The following is a 20,564-nucleotide window of genomic DNA, read 5'->3' on the forward strand; positions in this document are numbered from 1 at the left end:
ATACGAGAGGTAAGATGATGTTCCAAAATCAATCCTGTATGTTTTTTTAACCAAATTTAGCTTTGTTTTTTCAATGGTAAATGTCTCTCTTCCCACCCTTTCCTTTTGACAGAAAGAATTATCTTTGCGCAACACCCAGAGTTTTATTTTGTGAATAAAAAAGGACTGTAATAGTCCTCTTTAACGTTCATCTGAACAGGCAGTTGGGACCTCGCTTTAACATCTCATCCAACTGACAGATACTCCAGCAATGCAGCGCTCTTCCCCCAGTCAGTTGAGACCCAAAAGAGTTCAAAGTCCTGCCATGGGACTTGAACCCACAACCTTCTGACTCTGAGGCGAGTGTGCTACCAACTATGTGAATATTTATAGTTGATTACCAAGGGAGAAATTAAGTGAAAAGGTTCAAAAGAAACTCAAACTGCAAAAGGAAACTGAGCACTTTACAAGTGCTTGTATGAATCCCCATTGCTAGATTATTGCATGAAATCGCTCCATGTGATCAGATTTTTATATAATATTAGTTTATTCAGCCTTCTCCAGGTCTGCTGTTTACAGTACCTTTATGTTTCACCTTGTAGCTCATTTGTACCTTAGTATCAGCTCTTGCAGAGTAATTGCACGTTTTATTGATGTGGCATTAGTACCATGAAGTGTTCCAATTTTGTTCAGCTTATTTGCTTATAATTATTTGTGTGCTTCAGCTGGATGTTTTCTGAGATTCTTCAGAACACCACCAAGATTGTGTATTGTTTCTGAATGCTAAAGTATTTTTAGTTTAACAAAGTTGGTGATCCATTACTCACTCTAGATAAGCAAAGTAGAGCATTGTATACTAAGATACTGGTTGGTAATCTATGCAGTACCTACAGAAGGAAACAACTTTTAACACGGTTTACTTTTGATTTCTGTCTCTTCACCCCCCACCCCCTCAAAAAGCAGACTGGTAGTAAATTCAGGACACAATTGCACCCAAACTTGTTTTTTCTTTAATTAAAGATTGAGATGAACTTGTGGCAACTGGAGGTCTCTGCCACCACAGCTGTGTTTGTCCCTCATATTCGCAAAATAGTCCTGGAGTGGAAATCAAGTACTGTAGTTTAACTAATGGAAGAAGGTTCCCTTTAATAATAATAATAATCCTTGCATTTGATATAGCGCTTTTCATGTTGGGAGGACGTCCCAAAGCGCTTCACAGAACACACTGTAAAGTGAATTGACTGTATATTTGTGGGCGAACGCGGCAGCCAATTGCGCACAGCAATGTCCCACAGACAGTCGTAGATTGAAAATGACCAATTTATTATTGTTTTTGGAGGGATTATTATTAGGCTCTGTGTGGAGTAAGGAAACTTGCCCAAGGTTTCGCCGTGCCTGGAATGCAGTTGCAGTTGGATGCAGTTCTTAATGTATTGTTCATTTCTGTGCAATATCCGTATTTGATATTCAAAGTCATTTAGCATTATTTCTATTTCTAGCGTACAAAAATCTAGCTGCAAATTTGGGTATAATGCTTCATGGAAATGTGATAGATTAACAGAGTTTCTCTGAAGCAGCAGAAATTGGATTATTGTATAACTTGAATAACTGAGCAAGTTGATCTTTGTCAGAAATTTTAAATGGAATGATAGAAAGGAAGTAGGGTCTGTTTCACTTCTCTGTGCATTACTCCTGTTATACAACAAGCAAGGTTATTTGTCTATTGTGGCTGCAGGCATTCTCACTTCTTAGTCAAGAGTATTAGATTGGGTTTTGATATTCCTTCTTTCATGTTCAGTATCTTCATAGAACAAATTAGTGTAGGAACAAATTAAGCTAGAAATTGTTGAGAGAATGATGAGATATGAGCTTCACAATGCATCAAGTCAATTAACCAAGGGTTACTCGTACCATTCCTTGATGCCCTGAATTCCGCATATTCAATAAATCATTTAAATTAGAATGTTGTACTAAATAACAGGAAGTCTCAAAAGTCAACTCTTTAAGGTGATGGCTTATTGGACTGGCTGTGGTTAAAGGCTTATATTACCAAAAATGATTCAGAAAACTGTTTTGAGACCTTAAATCCGTCCTTATGTAAACCCTGTTTTGTTTAAGTGAAGCACTGCCAACAATGGCCTATTGGTTTACTATATGCAAGGCTTTAAGTGGATTTTTTACTCTCTGCAAGTTAAGTACATTTCTATTAACACAAAGCATAGGTGTGAATGTAGTAGTTACAGATCTGTTCTGCATAGATAGCACCAATATGCTTTTAAAAATCCATTTTTTGAAAGCTTCTCGCTATATATGTAGTGTTTTTTCTGTTGCCATGGCCACAATGCCAGGGAAAAGGAGTGATTTGCAATTCATTCAGTGACAGGGTTTCAAGTGACATGTCCTTCCTGTTCAAGAAAACAACCTTTTTTTTTGTAAGTATGCAGTGAAACAGGTCAGTTTCTGTAGCTGCTGCTGAATGTAATGTATTTGAAATACATGTGTAAATGCTTGGAGCCAGAGTGTAATCAGGAGCAAAATGCACATGTGGATATTAGAGTATACTAAGAGTTTCTGATCAATAGCCTCACCCTAACCCAGGCTGTAAAGTTTCAAGTGTGTGTATGCTGGTTAGGGACAGGAGAGGGTTTGACTCTGATTCCCCCCCCCCATGTTTGAATAGCTTGCTGACGCTCAGCCCATGATGTCCACTTGAGCAAGGTACCAATTTGCACGTATATTACATATCTTGCCTTCATGAGTTGCAGATGGAATATCAATCATTTTTTCAAAAATCAGAAGTGCAGAGAGAAGGCAAAATGTAGAATCTTATTGTGCTGTATGGTATCAGCTTCCCTAATCCATAGGAGGAAAATGAGCACTGAAATTATGATATTGAACACTTTAGCCCATAACCACTTAACCTTGCAAACTTGTGAGATTTAGTAATTGGACGGCCTACATTTGCATATCGAAATAGCCAAACCAAAATTCCAATTGGATTGCTGGAACCAGAAGAAGATTGTTTACTGCAAGGTTGGGTTTTTGCAGAGTATTGATTCCCAGGGGGTGCGGTGTGTTTGCCATTGGTACTCATATGAATTCTTCAATTGGTCTATGATGAGATGTATGATATGTAGTTTAGATTTGATGGCATGAACCATGGATAATGTTTAAAATAATTACATTTCACACTATAATGTATTTTTTCCCATGTTACTGACGTTTTCCTTTTTTTCCCTTCCTCGTTTAAAGCAAATGGTTATGAGCCTAAGAGTGTCGGAGCTCCAAGTGTTATTGGGCTATGCTGGACGGAACAAACACGGACGTAAACACGAACTTCTGACAAAGGCACTGCATTTGTTGAAAGCTGGCTGCAGTCCAGCTGTTCAGATGAAAATTAAAGAACTCTATAGGCGGAGATTCCCACAGAAGATTGTGACCCCCACCGACCTGACTCTCCCTTCTGTCCACACAACGTCAGCTTCCATGACTACACCACTGTCACCATCTGCTATCCCACAGCTCTCCTATGACAGTCATGCAACCACATCGCCCCTGCTTGCTGTTTCTCTGATGGGACCTAAACATGAACTGGACCTGCCACACCTGACGTCATCTCTTCATCCTGTACATCCAGATGTCAAACTCCAGAAACTGCCCTTTTATGACATTCTCGATGAACTGATCAAGCCAACTAGTCTAGGTAAGAACTAAACCAGTTCAAATGTTTTATTCTGCAGTGCAAATGATAAACTGCAGCAAAAACAAAACAAAAAAATGCTTTCAGTGAACTCTGAGGCGCTTTGAGACGTTGTCAACGTTGTGGTAAGGTGCTAGGATTATTATTATGCATAAATAAGTCTGAACCAATTAAGCTTGACATTAAACAGTGGGAGAATGGAACCTGTTCCCACTATGACATGAGACACTTTTGTGCAGTTGAAGTCTAATAATTTGGAGGTACTGTACTTGCATCTGTTCTTGAGTATAGGGAAGTGCCTCCTTCGTGAATTTTATTGGTAGTCCGATTCTGAGATAATACAGGTCACCCCCAAGTGTACTTTACGGACTTTGTTCTCTGGTACTACTAATCATGACACATCTTATAATTTAAGATGATAAATACTTTGGTTATTTATAGTGGATGAGTGGAGTGAGAACTATGTAACTATCAGCAGTAATTCAAAACTTTGTTTCCATGTTTCTGAATCCTGCCAATTTGCTTCCAGTGCGGCACTTTTAAGAAATCACCTCGGTGTTTACCGTAGCTTCCAGCTCAAGTTAGCAAGGAATCCTTGCAAAGCTAACTTCAGTCTAAAGACTTTTCTCCCCCTCCCCCTTTGAGACCAGTCTGAAAACATAACTCATGCTTATGATCATCTTCACCCATGCTTGAAAATAATATCTCGGGACACAGTATATAATTTGGGCACGACATGTCAAGCGACTGCCAGGATGGTGGAAGGCGAACTAGTTGGACCTTGATATTCTTTCACCAACTTTATTCTTATGTTCTTATCCCCCTGACTCCCAGCCTCAGCTCACGTGCCCGGCCAGCACCGTACAGCGCGTTGAAACATCTTTCTGATGTGAAAGGCGTTATATAAGTGTGTATTGCATAGTACAGAGGGTACTTTCTGGTGCTGTGTAAGTGGCACTGAACTTTCAGTAATATGTTTTTGGGAGTACAGTTTGTTTTTGACTTATGTACATTTTGTACCTTTGTTATAACTTTGTGCTGGTGGAAAGATGAGTAGATTGACTGCCGCAGAGAAGATGCTCAATGTTATTGGGGCTGTGTTCTCTTTTTATGTGTTTAATGGATTAAACAAAGACCCAGTAGAGGGTTCTGTGCTGTGCTTTTTTTGGGGTGTGCCATTATTCGAGATTGCGAAAGGGATATTTTTGTTCAGATAATAGTGTGAAGTTTTATACTCCTTAAATCTACCTCAATGTATTGTAAGTTATTTAATCCTCGCTTGTGGTGTGACAGACTAAATCCCAGCAGAAAAGTAACTTGATGTGTGTAATGCGTGGTTAATAAATTGGCTGCTTTAAAGATTTTCTGGTGCCTTGGAAACAGGGTTTGTTAGTGTACTCCACCCTGCAAAGGAAATGTTTAGAACTTTGCCCTAGTTTTTTTTTAAAAATCAGGAAAATCTTCTACGGAGTTGCCCTTTTTACCTGCAAACAACAGATACAATGCTGAAAATATTTGTTTAATATAAAGCCTGTATGGGATTGTCTGCTTGCAAATGCAGTCTTTTTTTTAAAAAAAGTGTTGGGAAAATAGATCAGAGGTCTCTTTTGTACACTAAATGGGGCACTGTTTGTTACAAGTGCAATGTGCCTAAAGATGCTCCAAAGATTACAAACTGACTAGTTTGGGGCTAACCTTTGTGGTACAGTCTTGGAAAGAGGAGCAGGGAAGGGAGAGAACTTAAGACGACATTAGAAGTCCTGAAAACTGCAGTATATTGAATTAAATCTGTTGATGTCTTCTAAGATGTCATCTGGACATTTGCGGGACATTTCAGAAGTTTCAACTGATTACTTACCTTTGACATGTTCTAGGTTTGGATTCTGTAGTGAAAACTAGATTAATTTCTGCTCGCAAATAGGAATGGGAAAAGTTGTCTGGTGTTTTGTTTCACTGCAACAAACCCTTTCATTGCCCAATACATAGAGTAAGGTAACTGTGAAGCTGTCACTACAGGGAAAGGTGATGTTTGTTCATGTATCACAGCTTAAAATTCAAGTCAGAAAGAAAGTTGAGTTCTACATCACAGCCTGAGTAGAAAAAAAATCCTGATTCTCGTAATTTAGTAATAATCCTTGCCTTTGATATAGTGTCTTATCATGTCATCGAGACGGCTCAAAGCGCTTCACAGAATATACTGTTAACGGTAATCAAATGGGTAAAATCAGATTTGGTTAGCAGTTTAAGGAAATTCCTCCACGAATCCCAATTTTTTGAGATTCTAGTGGATCCTGCTCATCAGCATACGGTGGGCAATTCTCCAAAGCTATCAAAGCCTCACCATGACCTCCTTGTGCCCTGTACAACATGTGCTAACTCTCTCTCCCATCTGCATTGGTGATATTCTTGCTGCTTCTGTGAGCGAGAAGCTTCCCGTGTGTTGTTGCACCTGTGCTCAGGCTTTGGCACCAGTTTGTTTAGTTTATACAGTGAGAATTTTTGACTGAGTGTGCCAAGTCCTGCCTTTAGCATTTGCGTATGCAGCGAGAAGGGCTATTTCACTCTGCTACAACTGGTATCTTCCATTTTATTGGAACTTGAGAACAACCGTGTGTTTTTATATACTGGCGTTCGTATCCAGACGATTTTAAATCTTAGGATAGATGAAGCAGTGATTGTTTTTTTGGTCTTGTTACTTGGGCTGCAAAGCAGTCAGTAGTCAACCTACCTTTTAAAAATACATTGTGTAAATTCTCTCTTCTGAGGCCAAGAACTTTAAATGGTAGAAATCCTTTTTTCTTTTTCATCCCCTCGTTTTTTAAGGCAGTGACAATTACTGGAGAAATTCACAGGTATCCGCAGCATCCTCTCCAAGTGACAGTTCAGATTGTCACGTTATGTAGGCCCACCCTGTCTCTCCTAAGAGAGAGGAATAGATGGGCCCATAAAGTTAGTGTAATCTCCCTCAGGCGGTATGGATATTGTGGAAAAGTGCACAATGATGCAGTAGCAAATGCTATTTTTCAACGGATAAATTTTATTTTACTTGATTTGAAAGTGCTTGGACCTGGCCCGTGGTTCAAAAAAGGATCTGAACCTTGCGTGTGATCTTGTGAAAGTAACCTAGTGTGCTTTCTCACTCTCTCTCCATTCTCCCCCCACCCCCGTGGTTCCTTTCCCCAAAAGTATGGAAACTAGAGAATGGTTAACAGGCACGGCAGCAATCGAGGAACTAGATGACATTTCCAACTGCAAGAATGAACTTTAAGCAGTTCATGGGCATCTGGTTCCAGTGATTTTTATATTATGGCTTTAAAATTACTCCCTTGTGTGTGACTGTTTTATTTATATATAAATATAAAATTCTTCAATATAGTGTGGGAATTTTTCAGTTTACTTGTGCTCCTTTTTGGAATCTCGATTCTGCAGTTTCATTGAGGAAATTATTTGTAGTTAACTCACATGGAATTTTAATAATCTGCAAAAAAAATATTAAAAACTGACTGCGAACAAAACAGTGGCTTGGGTTGAAAACAGTCTTTCTGACATTCAATATAGACTTGTGTTCACCAAATCAACTTAGCAGCAATTGCATAATTTAAATTGTTTCACATTTGTTTAAGCATGTTGGTGACCTTGACATCGCAATTCAGGTTTACATTTCAGGCACCTCTGATGGGTCAGTTCGTAAAGCCACTGGTTAGAGTGAAGCTTAGCGCGCACACAAAAATGTCTACTTGGCATAGTATTGGAGAGTGCCTAACGCCCCATAAAATGTTGTTGTTGTAGAAGTCAGCACCTTTGTTTCGAGGAGAAACTGAAGTTGCTGTCACTGGGAGTGGAGATTTTGTGATCTCCAGCCAAAGGGACATTGGGCTAGATGTGTGATCTGATCCAGTGTTTCAGAACCACTCGTACTTGACGAATGAGGCAAGTGCATGAATTAAAAACTCAAGATTTCTTTCTCTTAAAGCTTCAGATAATAACCAGCGGTTTCAGGAGACGTGCTTCGCGTTCGCGCTGACACCACAGCAGGTTCAGCAGATCAGCAGCTCAATGTGAGTACTGTGCACCTACTTCCAATTTGTGCTTCTGCAGAATGTGGATTAGTTTGTGTTGACTACAATTGTACACTTAGCCTAACCAGTGGAAATCAGTAGTGCCAAAATCAGGTCTGTGGTGCTATATTGATAAAATACATCAGGTCGTATTGACAATTGTGAACCATTGCATTGGATGTAGAACCGTGCTTACGATTGCTACTCCTGTTTGAAGTGGATTCGATTGGGGAAATTGAACTATTTATGTCCAATATCCAGTTGTATTAGATGATGTGAACTGACCTAATCAAAGTCTGTCAAGCAAAATTGAGCGTTCTATAAAATATTGGATTGTTGAGAGACTGAGATTGATTCCTTGGTCCAGCTGATGTATGTACTATCATCAAATATTTGAATGGTATGTTTTTCATCTTTGTTTAGGGACATATCGGGGACCAAGTGTGACTTCACAGTTCAGGTTCAGTTAAGGTAAATTTCTCCTGTTTTGGTTATCGTTGCTTTTTTTAAAAAAAATATTACTTTTCACCTTGTCTTCTATCTTTAACATGTTCTTTAGGACAAGATGTTGATTCCTTGGTACCAATGTTTTATAAGAGTATTGTTGAGTATACCTTGCTCAATGACTTGCTCTTGTTCACTATGTGCAATATATCTAAAAGGTTTGAAAAGTTGATGCNTTTTTGCTTAGAAATTGCGAGAATGATATGCAGATTCATTTTACTGCTGCTTACGTTTTTGGCACTATTTAACATGTCAGTTCTATTTAATATGAGCTTCAATGTTCTTAATAGGTCTAAATGGGCTCAGCAATATAGATTGACTGACGATGCTTAGAATTTTCACAGTAATACATATGAAAAGTGTGGTGCTAAATGTTCCAACATTTGTCCTCCAGTCAGTAACCCAATTTAACAAGTCAAGTTTGTCCATCAGTTAATAAGTGCCGGATAGAATTAATGGATAAAGATTGCAATTTTCCATTTTTTTTAAAAGGTTTTGTTTATCAGAAACCAGTTGTCCACAGGAAGATCACTTTCCTCCTAACTTGTGCGTGAAAGTAAACGGAAAACCTTGCAACCTTCCAGTAAGTGTTAAAGTCCCAATCAAACACAGCCTTTTTGTTCGAACGGAGTGGGCCAAGAGAACCTGAGTAACTTTTGACTGTATTTCAGGGCTATCTTCCACCAACCAAAAATGGTGTTGAACCAAAGCGACCCAGCCGACCAATCAATATTACCTCACTGGTTCGATTGTCCACGACGGTGCCCAACACTATTGTGGTTTCCTGGTCAGCGGAGATTGGAAGGGTAAGCTTTGGTCATCCTGAATAATTCACCTCGGACTTCATCGTGAAGTTGGTAGTTTTCATACCAGTTGGGCCTGTGTGATCACCAAAGGGAAAGAGTTTTTACAAGCTTCTTGTTGGTTTCCTTTCACTATCTTTTAGATAACCCTTGCATGCTTTATTAAACTATACTTAATGAACTCCTACTACTGTCCCGTTAGTTTGACTGCACTCCCAAAGGAGCATTGTCCAGTTGGTCACCAATTAGGCACATGGAACATCAGGCAGGCTGACCACTAATNAAAAAAATACATTAAGTACAATAGAACCATACACTTTTATCCTTGGAAGTTCTGTTTGTCTAGATAAGATGTGGAATACAATTTTAAGCGTGATAGCTTGTTCTGCTTATGTAGGAGCTACAGGGGGAATAGTTCTTCCAGCGTCTGTTACTGTCTGAACCATCTCAACCCAGCAACTCAGACTGGTGTTTAGGGACAGGTGCCTCAGAGCATTAACCCAATGTCAGAATTGCCCCCACAATTGTCTCCTACAGCTCTCAGTAGTTACCAGAACAAAACTTGGGACAGAATTGATTGGAACAGTTTTTTACATATTTTTGTTATTCCCATATGTTTAATTATGAGCTGTGTACAAGCTGGGTCATTTTTTTTTCTCCTCTGTTTCTAGCTGTGAACTTTGGAATTTTTATTTTTTTATTTCATCAAAATCAGATAAGCAAGCAGAACAATTTGAATATATATGGTAATGCCTATTTTTTCAATGAGTGTTTTTTTAAGGAACTGTGCCGATTGCATTTCAGCAGATCAGGCAGCCCTCACTATAGCCAGCCCTGATGAATCAGCAGGAGATTACATAGTCTTGGGTTTTGTCTCAATGACTTCCTTGCTGATTAAAGTTTGGGTGAAGTTTTGCTTTTGAGACCTTGTTTTACACTATTTGGACGCAGAACTTTTTTGTGTGTGTGAGGTGATGACGTATAAATGCTCTTGTCATTAAAGTCCTTGAGTAGCTATCCTTGCAAAGCCACGTTGTTTCCATTCCCAAGAAATTAGTAAAATGTAGTGCGTACAAAATTTAAAAATCTAAAAAACAAATTTTGCTTTATCTGACATTCTGCGTGCTTGTATTTCATAAGAGCATGTTTTAAATGGACTTTGCTGATGAGTTATGTTTTGGAATTCACTCTTCATGGTTTCATGTATTTTATTTTTCCAGAACTATTCCATGGCTGTTTATCTTGTGAAGCAGCTGTCTTCTGCACTGTTGCTTCAAAGACTAAGGGCAAAAGGAATAAGGAATCCGGACCATTCCAGAGCATTAAGTATGTACTAATTTGTGGGTTGAGGCATTTGGTCAAGTGATAAGAGCCAACGTCACAATTCTTCAGGGCTCCTCCTTCCCTCTGTACTTTAATAGTTTTCAACTTCTTTTGCACTGAATTTCGTTTCGCATACGCCACAGAAACGGGCCACTTGGCCCAACTAGTCCATGAAATAGTTTTAATAGGAAAAAGATTGAATTAGTTAATCGTGTTGAAGGTGTGCATTTGTCATTGCTTTTGAAGGATGCTTGGATTGGAGGGAAGGTAGAGTCAGGGGAAAGATCATAGCTGATCATAGGGTTCTATATTTACCAGAAATTACTGTACATACTTTGAACAGGGCAAGCCAGACAATAATCCTGTATTAGCATAGGCTAAGGATTAAGCCTGGGCCCAGTGTTACTCTGTGTCACTCATAACACTCATAACCATATTTGCCCACAGAACCATGTGTACTATACGTTTGTATGAATTCAAACCCTTTAAACTTGTGCTCTAAAGTGAGTTAGTAATTTTGACCAGGATGAGAGGGTGGGAGAGAGAAATGGGCATTAGCACTAACAGAAAACGATTGCATAGGCTAGACACTTCTCGAGATGAAAGGAACATGCAAATTGAAGGGAGAGTCTACCTCAGCTGCTTATAATCACCAAAAATGATTCCCAATTGACAAGGTGGTGGGGGAGGGGGGAAGTGCTTGAGTTTCTCCAGATCGTATTCACTCCCTAATCTTTCAGGAAGCCAGATTGGTGAAGCAATAGTTTGCGTCCATTAAGATAGAACTAATATGACACTGTGTTTAGCAGAGGCAACAGAGGCAATCAGATCCGCAATATAATCTTGCATTTCGTGCTGAGGCCCTGGAGATATGGAGTTCCACGTACTACTTTTATTTTCACGTATTAAAGATTTTTCTTTTTTGGAAATCATTGGCTGGGTCGAGAATGTTTTTTTTTGTCGGCTCAAAATATCTTCTGGCAGTAAAAACGAGTCTTTGTTTATACAACCGAGGCAATGTGTAATATATTCCAAGTTTCTTTTAAAAAGTGCTTCTTATATGGAAAATCAGTCCTATTTACTGGGACACGGTTATCATTGCTGCCTCCTGTAGAGGTGAAATCTCTGTTGAATATCTCTTTAACCTTTTTGCCTGCATCGCTGATCTAGCACCCACGCTTTAAAGGGAATATCTCCGAATTCTCATTGCTCTGATATGCCCTAGTGCCGCCTTATTACTATTTTGTCTCGAGCAGAGTTAGTAACTTGCGTGTTTGCACACTCCAAATCCCCAGGGTTGGCCAAATGCGTTCAGACAAAATTAAAAGGCTTTTTCTCTCCTCATCTCTTTCAACCCTCCCCCTCCCAATTGTTATGAAATCTGCCTTTTGAAACCTGATATTGATGGCTCTGGACACATTGTACTGTAGGGAATGCCCAGGGACAGAACAGTGCACCCAAACTGGTGACCCAAGTTGTAGCTAAGTTTTTGTTTTGCCATGGAGCCTGCCTGCTAAACTGGTAGCAGTATAAAAACCTCGAGATCTGGTTTCATAGAAAAATACTCGCTTAGGAATGAGTTAAGTGGAAAGATCACATTTTGCAGTTTATCATTTAAACAGTTGATTTAGGTGGGCTGTTGGGGGGGTTGTGGGTGTGGCTTTCTGTGTGGGTTTGTGTCTTTCTCTGTGTGTGTGTGTGTGTGTGTAGCTTTGAGTAGGAAGGAAGAGGAGGCATCTTGCCGGTCATTCATTTTACAGCACAGAAGCTTGTGTTTGGAAAGGGGAGGAAATGATGGGAACGCACCCCTCCCCAAGGTTAGATGGGCTGACACTGGGGAAGGAATGGAGGGAGGGGATGTCTTGAGACGTTTCAGCTGCTCTATGGGAACCTGCACCTTTTCCCTGCAAAAGTCCAGGCTTTGTTCCTTTTGTGGATGGCAATGGAGACTCTTAGCTATGCTCCTTAATACCCCCTTTATTGTAACAAACAAGAGCTGGGTGAACAGATAATTTCACTTCTGTGTGCCATTTGTTTGATCTTGCATTTCATACACCCACCTTATTGATGCCTTTCCAAATGTCTTAGATGCAGCAGGCTTTGTTTGTTCTGCCACTGGTGAGGGTTGTTTTGTGGTAGTGAAAACAGCTCTGAGCTATAAAAGGGGAAGTGGGAGGTTATCCTTGTGTTGCAGTTGGTATTATTTGGGAGAAAGGAATCCGCCCCAGCTAATGAAATGTTCCTGCCTGGAAGCAGATAAGGCGCCCTCGCTGCTCTTCCTCTAAAGGAGAGATGCAAACTGATCTGAGAGTGTGGTATGTTTTTTTTAAAAAAGTCAGAGACTCCTTTTACCAGGTCTGGAATGCTGGACGCCGCTGGTGTGAAAGAACTGACACAATGGCTTTGAAGCAAGCACTCAACTGTTCCTCATTAAGAGTCCTTCTGTTAGATGTCTTTCATTTCCACGGCCACTCTTTCTCTGCCCTCTCCATTCCCCTCCCCCAACCCTGAAAGCGCTATTGATTTTGACCAGGACATTTTTTTTAATGACCAGAAAAGGTTGTGTGCTGAGATCTTGGATCAAGAAGCTGCTTATTGCCAGTGAAGCAAAATGTCGACTTGAAATTATTCTTTCAGCGAGAGAATTTCTGGCCACTTAGGTCAGTCCTAGCCAGAAGCTTCCCATTTCCTCTCAGCCCCACAGGGTTTATCCTGTACAGGCAAATCATGTGTAGTGGTTTTGTGGTGTGCCTTCATGTTAACAGGAAGGGACAACAGAGGAAATGTAGGCTGGATTCAGACATTAAGCAAATGTTTGTATTCACACTTTCAGACTGCAGGGAAGCTAAACAGCAATGGCACTGTTATGCTCAAAACAAGTGAGGTGGCCTTCAAACATCTGCGGGACATCAAATGGCTGTTTCAGATTGTATTAAAATAAATGATGGCCTGGCTTTAACATCACCTCAAATGATTTTATATATTTTTAATGTTTTCTCTCTCCTCTGTTTCCAGTCAAAGAGAAGTTAACGGCTGATCCTGACAGTGAAATAGCGACAACCAGTTTGCGGGTATCCCTGTTGTGTCCTGTAAGTTTAACTGTGAATTAATAATGGGTTAATTATTTATTAATTAAGAATCTTGCCTCTCTTGCTGCGTGGAGAAATGAAGAGCATCTGCTGCACGCTATTCCACATCATCAAAGTTGATGATCAGGGCTTAGTTTAAATAAACTAAAGGATCGAGGAATTAAGGAATATGGGGATAGGGTGGGTAAATGGAATTAGGTTAGAAGATCAGCCATGATCTTATTAAATGGCGGGGTAGGGCTCGAGGGGCCGAATGGCCTGCTCCTACGTCTAATGGGTAGGCGATTGATTATATTCATGCCTCAAAAAAATGTTTTTTGCGTGTACTCACAGAAATTGACAGAAAGGTCTGAACTGCTTGTTTTCAGCTGGGGAAGATGCGTCTGACAATCGCTTGTCGGGCTATCACCTGCTCACACCTGCAGTGTTTCGACGCGACTCTGTACATTCAAATGAACGAGAAGAAGCCCACGTGGGTGTGTCCGGTGTGCGACAAGAAGGCTCCGTATGAATATCTAATCATTGACGGGTAAGCAAACTGCGCAGGGCTTTAAGAGGGGATCTCCCCGACGTGTGTGCAGGCACAAGCCCTCCGTGTCTCTCTCTGTCGTGACGTGCACATACTTGCCCGCAGATGTATGCGAACACGCATATACGTGAGTGCGTACACGTGTGCACACAGACGTGCGCATAACTACTAATTTCCAGGTAAGAATAGGCAATAAGTAGAGAAAGTAACTTCACTGAAAACATACTGACATTTTTAATGGCGCTTTTAAATCCTGCTTAACAGTTTGTAAGCGAAGAAAATCTTTGCGCTGACATTGAGTATAAATAAATAAATTAGGTGGGATCTGTTGTATTTTAACAGCGGCTGCATCGTTCAAGCTTTAAATCCAGGTCACTGGTGTGTGTTTTTTTTACAATGCTGGCACAGTATCTTGGATCAAAATGAGTTGGAAATTGAATTTCAGTGATCAACATTACACCCCGAAAACCCTGAAACACTCTTTCTCTGTCCTCTGCGTTGCCCCTTCCTTCTCCATCTTCAGCTCATGCCTGAAGACCTTCCTCTTTGACGGTGCTTACGGTCACCTCCCCCCTCCTCCCAACTTGGCATCGTGCTTTGCGACTGTCAAGCGCGCAGGGACGTTACCCCGCGTGAGGGGCACTGTGTAAATGCAAGTTGTTGATGTGTGAGACAGGAAGAGCAAAAATTTGCAAATCCTTACTTTTTTTGGTTGTGAGCGCTTTGCTGTTTGTGTTCACCAGGCTAAATGGTCAAGCTGAACTGCAGCATGCTTGCTTTTGTTCCGTAATACTTTTAATGCACTGGGAGATGGTTTATTTTATGATTTGTTTAGATTTATGACTGAATTATACAACTATTTGAAATGTGCATAAATTCTGAGGTAAAGCAAAGGGAAGTTCCCGTCTTTTCCCTGAAATTCAGCTTATGCTAAGCGTCGTGAATGTGAAATCTAAGCACAATATTTTTCCTAAAGCAAATTTTCAACTGCAGATCTCTGGTGCAAGAGGACAGAATGGGCACACGTCACAGACCGGCTAAAATGCACTTTGTAGAAAGCTCCTGCTCAGTAGTAAAACCTGTAGCCATGTATAAGTATATTAAACCTGATAGTTTTATGATCCTAAAGTCAAATGATACCATGGTTTATAGGTCCGACTCACAGATACTGACATTTGTTTTTCTCATAAATTATTCTTCAATTTTTTCCCCTCCCGCTATCTTTTTTTTCCTTTCATCGCAGTTAATCCCTTCAAAAAAAATAATAATTTGGTCACACAATCCACGACTGTTTGTGGGACACTGCTGTGCGCAATTGCCTGCTGCGTTTTACTCACAAAAGATACGATTAATTCACTTTACAGCATATTCTGTGAAGTGCCTTGAGACTTCTTGAAGACATGATAGGGCGCTATATCAAATGTAAGGATCATATTATTAGATGGTTGTTTTCCAAGAACAGTACCAATGAAGCTTTTTATGGGTTACTTTTTTTAAAATAAGTTTTTTAAAAATTAAGATTAATACTTGGTTTCTTTTTTAAATACAGATTGTTTATGGAAATCCTGAATTGCTGCACAGATTGTGATGAAATCCAGTTTAAGGAAGATGGTGCCTGGTCTCCAATGCGATTGAAGAAAGAAATTCAAGAAGTGAATTCCACCTATAATGGAGTAGATGGTGTGTACTGTGTGTTAGAGTTTCAGTGTATAAAACCATCACTTATTGACCCTGACCTCAAGTTCAGCTCATATTAAGATACAAAACCACACTTAGATTGGTGTACTGTAGTGGTTAGAGCCTCACAAGCGAGGGGACCTGGGTTTGATTGCCAGGCAAGGCGAAACGTTAGCCAAGTTTCCTTACTCCACACACCTCTGTTTGCCTAGGAGTAAATAGAGACCCCGTTGTTAGTCGATTGGCGAATCGATTTTCTGGGTGATAATCCCTTCAAAAAATAATAATAATTTAGTCACTCAATCCACGACTGTTTGTGGGACGCTGCTGTCCGCAATTGGCTGCCAAGTGTCGCCCACAAAATATACAGTCAATTCACTTTACAGTATATTCTATGAAGCACTTTGAGATGTCTCAAGATATAAGGCGCTGTATCAAATTCAAGGATTATTGTTATAACTCCTGTTTTAAGTCCACAATACAGCACTGCCAAAACTCAGCACAAATTGACATAAGTTTTCAACATTGTGATTAATTTTGAACTTCCCCGTGCAACAAGCCAGAACGCTGTCTCTCTTCTGTGGTGTGATACTGACCTTATGTGTGCAGTGACTTATCATGCCACTGGAAGCATCTATTTCTGGTGTGCTGGGAATTAATCTTTTTAAAATGTCTGATAACAAGTATTGCGTAGCTGTTGAGGGATTAATGCCTGTCTGCGCCAACCTTTCTGCTAGGTGCGTGTAAAAGTTCTTTGACAGAACACAGACAGTCTCATGACAACAGGAGGATTGAGGTGATCGATCTCACGCTGGACAGTTCGTCCGACGAGGAGGAGGAAGAGCCGCCAGCCAAGAGGAGTTACCCTTCCATCTCCTCCCCGTCACCGCCAATCAATAACAAGGGGTGAGTTTACCATCAGCACCGCTGGCTCCTCATAACCACCGTCTTTTTATTGCCTCCTCAGGATAAAATTTAGAGCAAAGCAAAATATTTTACTAACCTGTGTTGTTAGCTGGTTTATTGGTGGTTTTCTTAACACTTTCTCTGTAGACTCTCTAAAGCACAATTTTGGTTCTTGCAGGACCATTGTAACCAGCTAAAAGTTCTGGCCTCAATCTAGCACTTAGGGCCATTAATCAGCTGCATTTCTCAGCTTCAGTCCCTGATCTAGGATCCAGGAGCTGCACAGTCTCCCTGGATTAGGAAAATCAAGAGTTTGGATTGCTGTTTGATGGCTTCTTGATCACTGCTCTGGGTGTGGGAGTGGGTGGGGATATCTGATGAGGACAGGGTCAGGCCTGGCTTTGATGCTCCTTTAGTCATCTAGCCTGTCAACACAATACCCCAGAACCAGTTACCGTAGTGTACAGAGCACAGCAGGTTGGGTTTGACATCTGTGTTTCTGTTGGGTTTTCCGACAGGGTGTTAAACCTGCACCATCAGGCATCGCCAGTCGCCAGAGCTCCAAGCATGCCAGCGATTGACACCAACTTTATTTCCACGCCTTTTCAAGATTACCGACATTCGTACCACTTACCAACACTGCCGTACGAGCTGCAAGGTAAGTCTCTTGTGCCGACTGCTGGCAAGCACGGTCTTGTTAGTAGGCGGTAAGGCTTTGTGATGAGAAGAATGGAATAGTATTGCCTGAGGTTGTCCCACACCCGTCACCAGCACCTACACTCATACCCCTTCTTCAATCACGAGAGAGCATTCAATACTGTCGACCACTCCATCCTCATACACCGCCTCTCCACTTTACTCAATCCTCACGGATCTGCCCTTGCCTGGTTCGATTCTCTCACCGTCTCCATTTTGTTGCTTCTAACAGTTTCTCCTCCAGCCCCCACACTGTCATGTCTGGTGTCCCCCAGGGCTCTGTCTTTGGCCCTCTCCTCTTTAATATCTACATGCTCCCCCTTGGTGACATCATCCGCAGACAAGGAGTCAACTTCCATATGTATGCGGATGACACCCAACTCTATCTTTCTGCCTCCACCCTCAACTCCAGGACCACTGCTGTCCTGACAGACTGTCTGTCAGACATCAAGTCCTGGATGAGAGCTACAGTTGAATGTGAACAAAACTGAGGCCCTCCTGATTGGCTCGTGTCAGCACCTCAGGCTCTGGCAACATCAACCTCCATGGTTGCACACTACAACTCACCAAGCCAGTCAGGAACCTCGGTGTCTTGTTCGACCCTCAACTGTCTTCTCCCCCACATCCAAGCCATGACCTGCTCTGCCTTCCCTCACCTCCATAAGATCACCTGACTCCACCATTACCTCACCCCTCAGGCTGCTGAAACTCTTGTTCATGCCTTCATCACCTCCAGGCTCAACTATTGCAAACGCCCTGCTTGTCGGCCTTCCCAACTCCTCCCTCCACAGGCTGCAGATAATCCAGAGCTCTGCAGCCCATGTCCTTTCCCACACCAAACTCCCCCACTCTTGCCTGACTCCATTGGCTCCCTATCCTTCAGAGGATCCAGTTCAAGATCATGGTCCTCACATACAAAGCCTTCCATGGCCTCCCCCCACCCTACCCGTGCGACCTCCTAAGCCCCTACCAACCCGCCCATTCCCTCTGCTGTCCGCTCAGCTGGCCTGCTCCACGTCCCCCGACCCACCCGCCCCACCATTGGCGGGAGAGGCTTCAGCCACTCTGCCCCCAACTTCTGGAATTCCATCCCCAGTCACTCCGCCTTGCCCCCTCCTTAGCCTCCTTCAAGACCCTCCTCTTCGACCATGCCATCGGCCACCCCCCTTCCCCTCCCCTCCCTTAAACCCCTAACCCCAGCTCGGATCTGAAATGCTGTTCCCTGTCCAGCGCCTTGGGACATCCTCCCGACATGAAAGGCGCTATACAAATGTAATCTTGTTGTTGTATTAAATTCCTTTTAACCAAACCCCATTACCCAGGGGAGAACAGTGAAACCTCATTTGTTGCTACAGGAATTGCAGAGAAATAGTGCGTTTAACTGATGCTTGCAAATTCTAATTGTATTTTCTTCTCTTTTTGCAATAGGCTTAGACCTATTTCCCTTCCTACAAGGGGACAATCAGGTATGTGGCATTGCCATCTGGCACTTGTGTTCTTTAAGGTTTGTTTCACATCGTTCTCGTATGGTACGTGTGTCAGTTCATCTAGGTCTAGATTCTCGAACCAGTGCAATAAGGCAGTGCAAATTATTTACACCAGCCTGCGAGAGGCAACATTTAAAACTTCAAATGAAATTTAATTAAGTGCAGGTTACGTTTCCTGTGCGAATGGAAGACTGAGTGGGGGAGGGGAAGAGAGAGAGAGAGAATATTAATTCCAGGCGCGTGATATACTGACTTCCCTGTTAGCGGGACCATGATCAGACCACTCTCTGGGAAGCCAGCGGCAGGACTGGTGTTAGCCCAGTGGGTACAGATCCAGTGCGATCCAAGCCATGCAGACCGGAAGGTTGTGGGTTCTTCTCCCGGTTGCGGCTGAGTTTGCTGATCTGCGGAGGGTCTGTGTTGGGCACTCCAATTAACCTCAGGGAGTTTGCAAGGGAAAAATCAGTCGGGTTTTCTACTCTAGTCATTGTCGTTACCCCCCCTCCCCACCACCCAAAGGGATAGAAAGTGTGTGTAGATAGAATAGATCCCCCATTGAATAGTCAACCGACTGTTTTTTGCACAAAAGGACTGGAACTGGGATGAAGTCCTCATGAAAGCACAAATTGGTATCTTCTGGCAGAGAGAGAATAAGGACAGAAACTGCGACCTGGTCTAGTCTTCTGTCCCATGTTTGCTCACAAAATTTCCAGGTGGTGATGAATGAACGGTAATCGGGAAGGTAAACCCAGGACTAAATCAAATGCAAGGATTATTGTTGTTATTAATAAATCACGACACACCGACCTTGGGGCCTCCTAGCGCGGTGTGACTCGGTGTTACTCCGGGGGGAGGGAATCTGTTGGAACACACACACGTCTTATGATCTGTACGTTAACTCGACTCCCTCTTGTTCCCGCTCAGCATTACAACACGTCTCTGCTGGCCGCTGCGGCCGCCGCTGCCAGTGCATCCGAGGACCAAGACCTCATTCACTCGTCGCTCAACCGTTTCTTCCCGTACAGCTCGTCGCAGATGTACCTGGAGCAGCCCAACTCCGCGCCCGTCAGCACGCTGGCCGTGACCAACGGCAACAGTAGTGGCAGCAATAGTAGCCTGGTCTCCTCCAGCAGCTTACGGGAAAACCACGGACACGCTGCGGCAACCCGGAGCGCTGCCGAGACCGCGACCATCTTTGGCGCTATGCCCGACGTCATCTCTTTGGACTAAAAGCTTCAGAAACAATGGATACGGATGCTTTACGTGTTTGTTTTTGGGGGGAGGGAGGGGAAAGGGGGCAAGGAGGGGGAGAGGAGAATCAGGAGAAGAGAAGGACGACCGTGTGGTTTGTTTCACCTTTTAAAAAAAAAAAAAAAAAAAAAATTTTTAGAAATGTAGAGACCCTTTTTTTAAAATAAACAACACAAAAAAGTTTTTAAAAAAAAACACCATGTACAGAGAACAAAATACTATATTTTCAGTTAACTTTTGTATATAAATTCGAGACTGGTCTGTCTTTTAAGGTTATTTCAGTTAACTTTGTGAAACGCAGAGTTTTTACAGCGTATTTGCCTGTTAAGTGATATTACTTTTGTATTTGCTGGCATTGAATGGCATTATTATTACCCCCCCCCCCCAACACCTCACAGTGACATTATATGATTAGGAATTTTTACGTTCTTCTCCTCCGGTCAGTGTAGCTTTCTTTCAGAAAGGATTGAGATGTCAATGGTTGACGGACAATAGCATTTTTTTTGTGTGCAGATAGTTTTATTATACCTTTAAGTTATGTAAAGTATCTTATCTTGACTGT

General features: G+C 41.9%; 1 protein-coding gene across 5 annotated transcripts in view; it reads left to right on the forward strand.

The window, feature by feature from the left end:
- Window positions 1–20,157, forward strand: part of pias1b (protein inhibitor of activated STAT, 1b) — a 56,739-nt gene extending 36,582 nt beyond the window's left edge. For all 5 annotated transcript variants that reach the window (XM_042342942.1, XM_042342943.1, XM_042342944.1 and 2 more), the window contains 13 exons: window positions 3,232–3,682; window positions 7,653–7,737; window positions 8,161–8,208; window positions 8,734–8,824; window positions 8,913–9,047; window positions 10,265–10,370; window positions 13,383–13,456; window positions 13,825–13,985; window positions 15,535–15,665; window positions 16,400–16,568; window positions 17,087–17,226; window positions 18,693–18,730; window positions 19,676–20,157. In XM_042342942.1, the coding sequence (XP_042198876.1) occupies window positions 3,232–3,682; window positions 7,653–7,737; window positions 8,161–8,208; window positions 8,734–8,824; window positions 8,913–9,047; window positions 10,265–10,370; window positions 13,383–13,456; window positions 13,825–13,985; window positions 15,535–15,665; window positions 16,400–16,568; window positions 17,087–17,226; window positions 18,693–18,730; window positions 19,676–19,981 (1,935 nt within the window). In that variant the 3' untranslated portion in view covers window positions 19,982–20,157. The remainder of the gene's footprint in view (window positions 1–3,231; window positions 3,683–7,652; window positions 7,738–8,160; window positions 8,209–8,733; window positions 8,825–8,912; window positions 9,048–10,264; window positions 10,371–13,382; window positions 13,457–13,824; window positions 13,986–15,534; window positions 15,666–16,399; window positions 16,569–17,086; window positions 17,227–18,692; window positions 18,731–19,675) is intronic.
- Window positions 20,158–20,564: the final 407 nt, after the last annotated feature.

The sequence above is a fragment of the Callorhinchus milii genome, unplaced genomic scaffold (assembly GCF_018977255.1).
Source record: "Callorhinchus milii isolate IMCB2004 unplaced genomic scaffold, IMCB_Cmil_1.0 Scaffold22, whole genome shotgun sequence".
Classification (NCBI taxonomy): Eukaryota; Metazoa; Chordata; class Chondrichthyes; order Chimaeriformes; family Callorhinchidae; genus Callorhinchus; species Callorhinchus milii.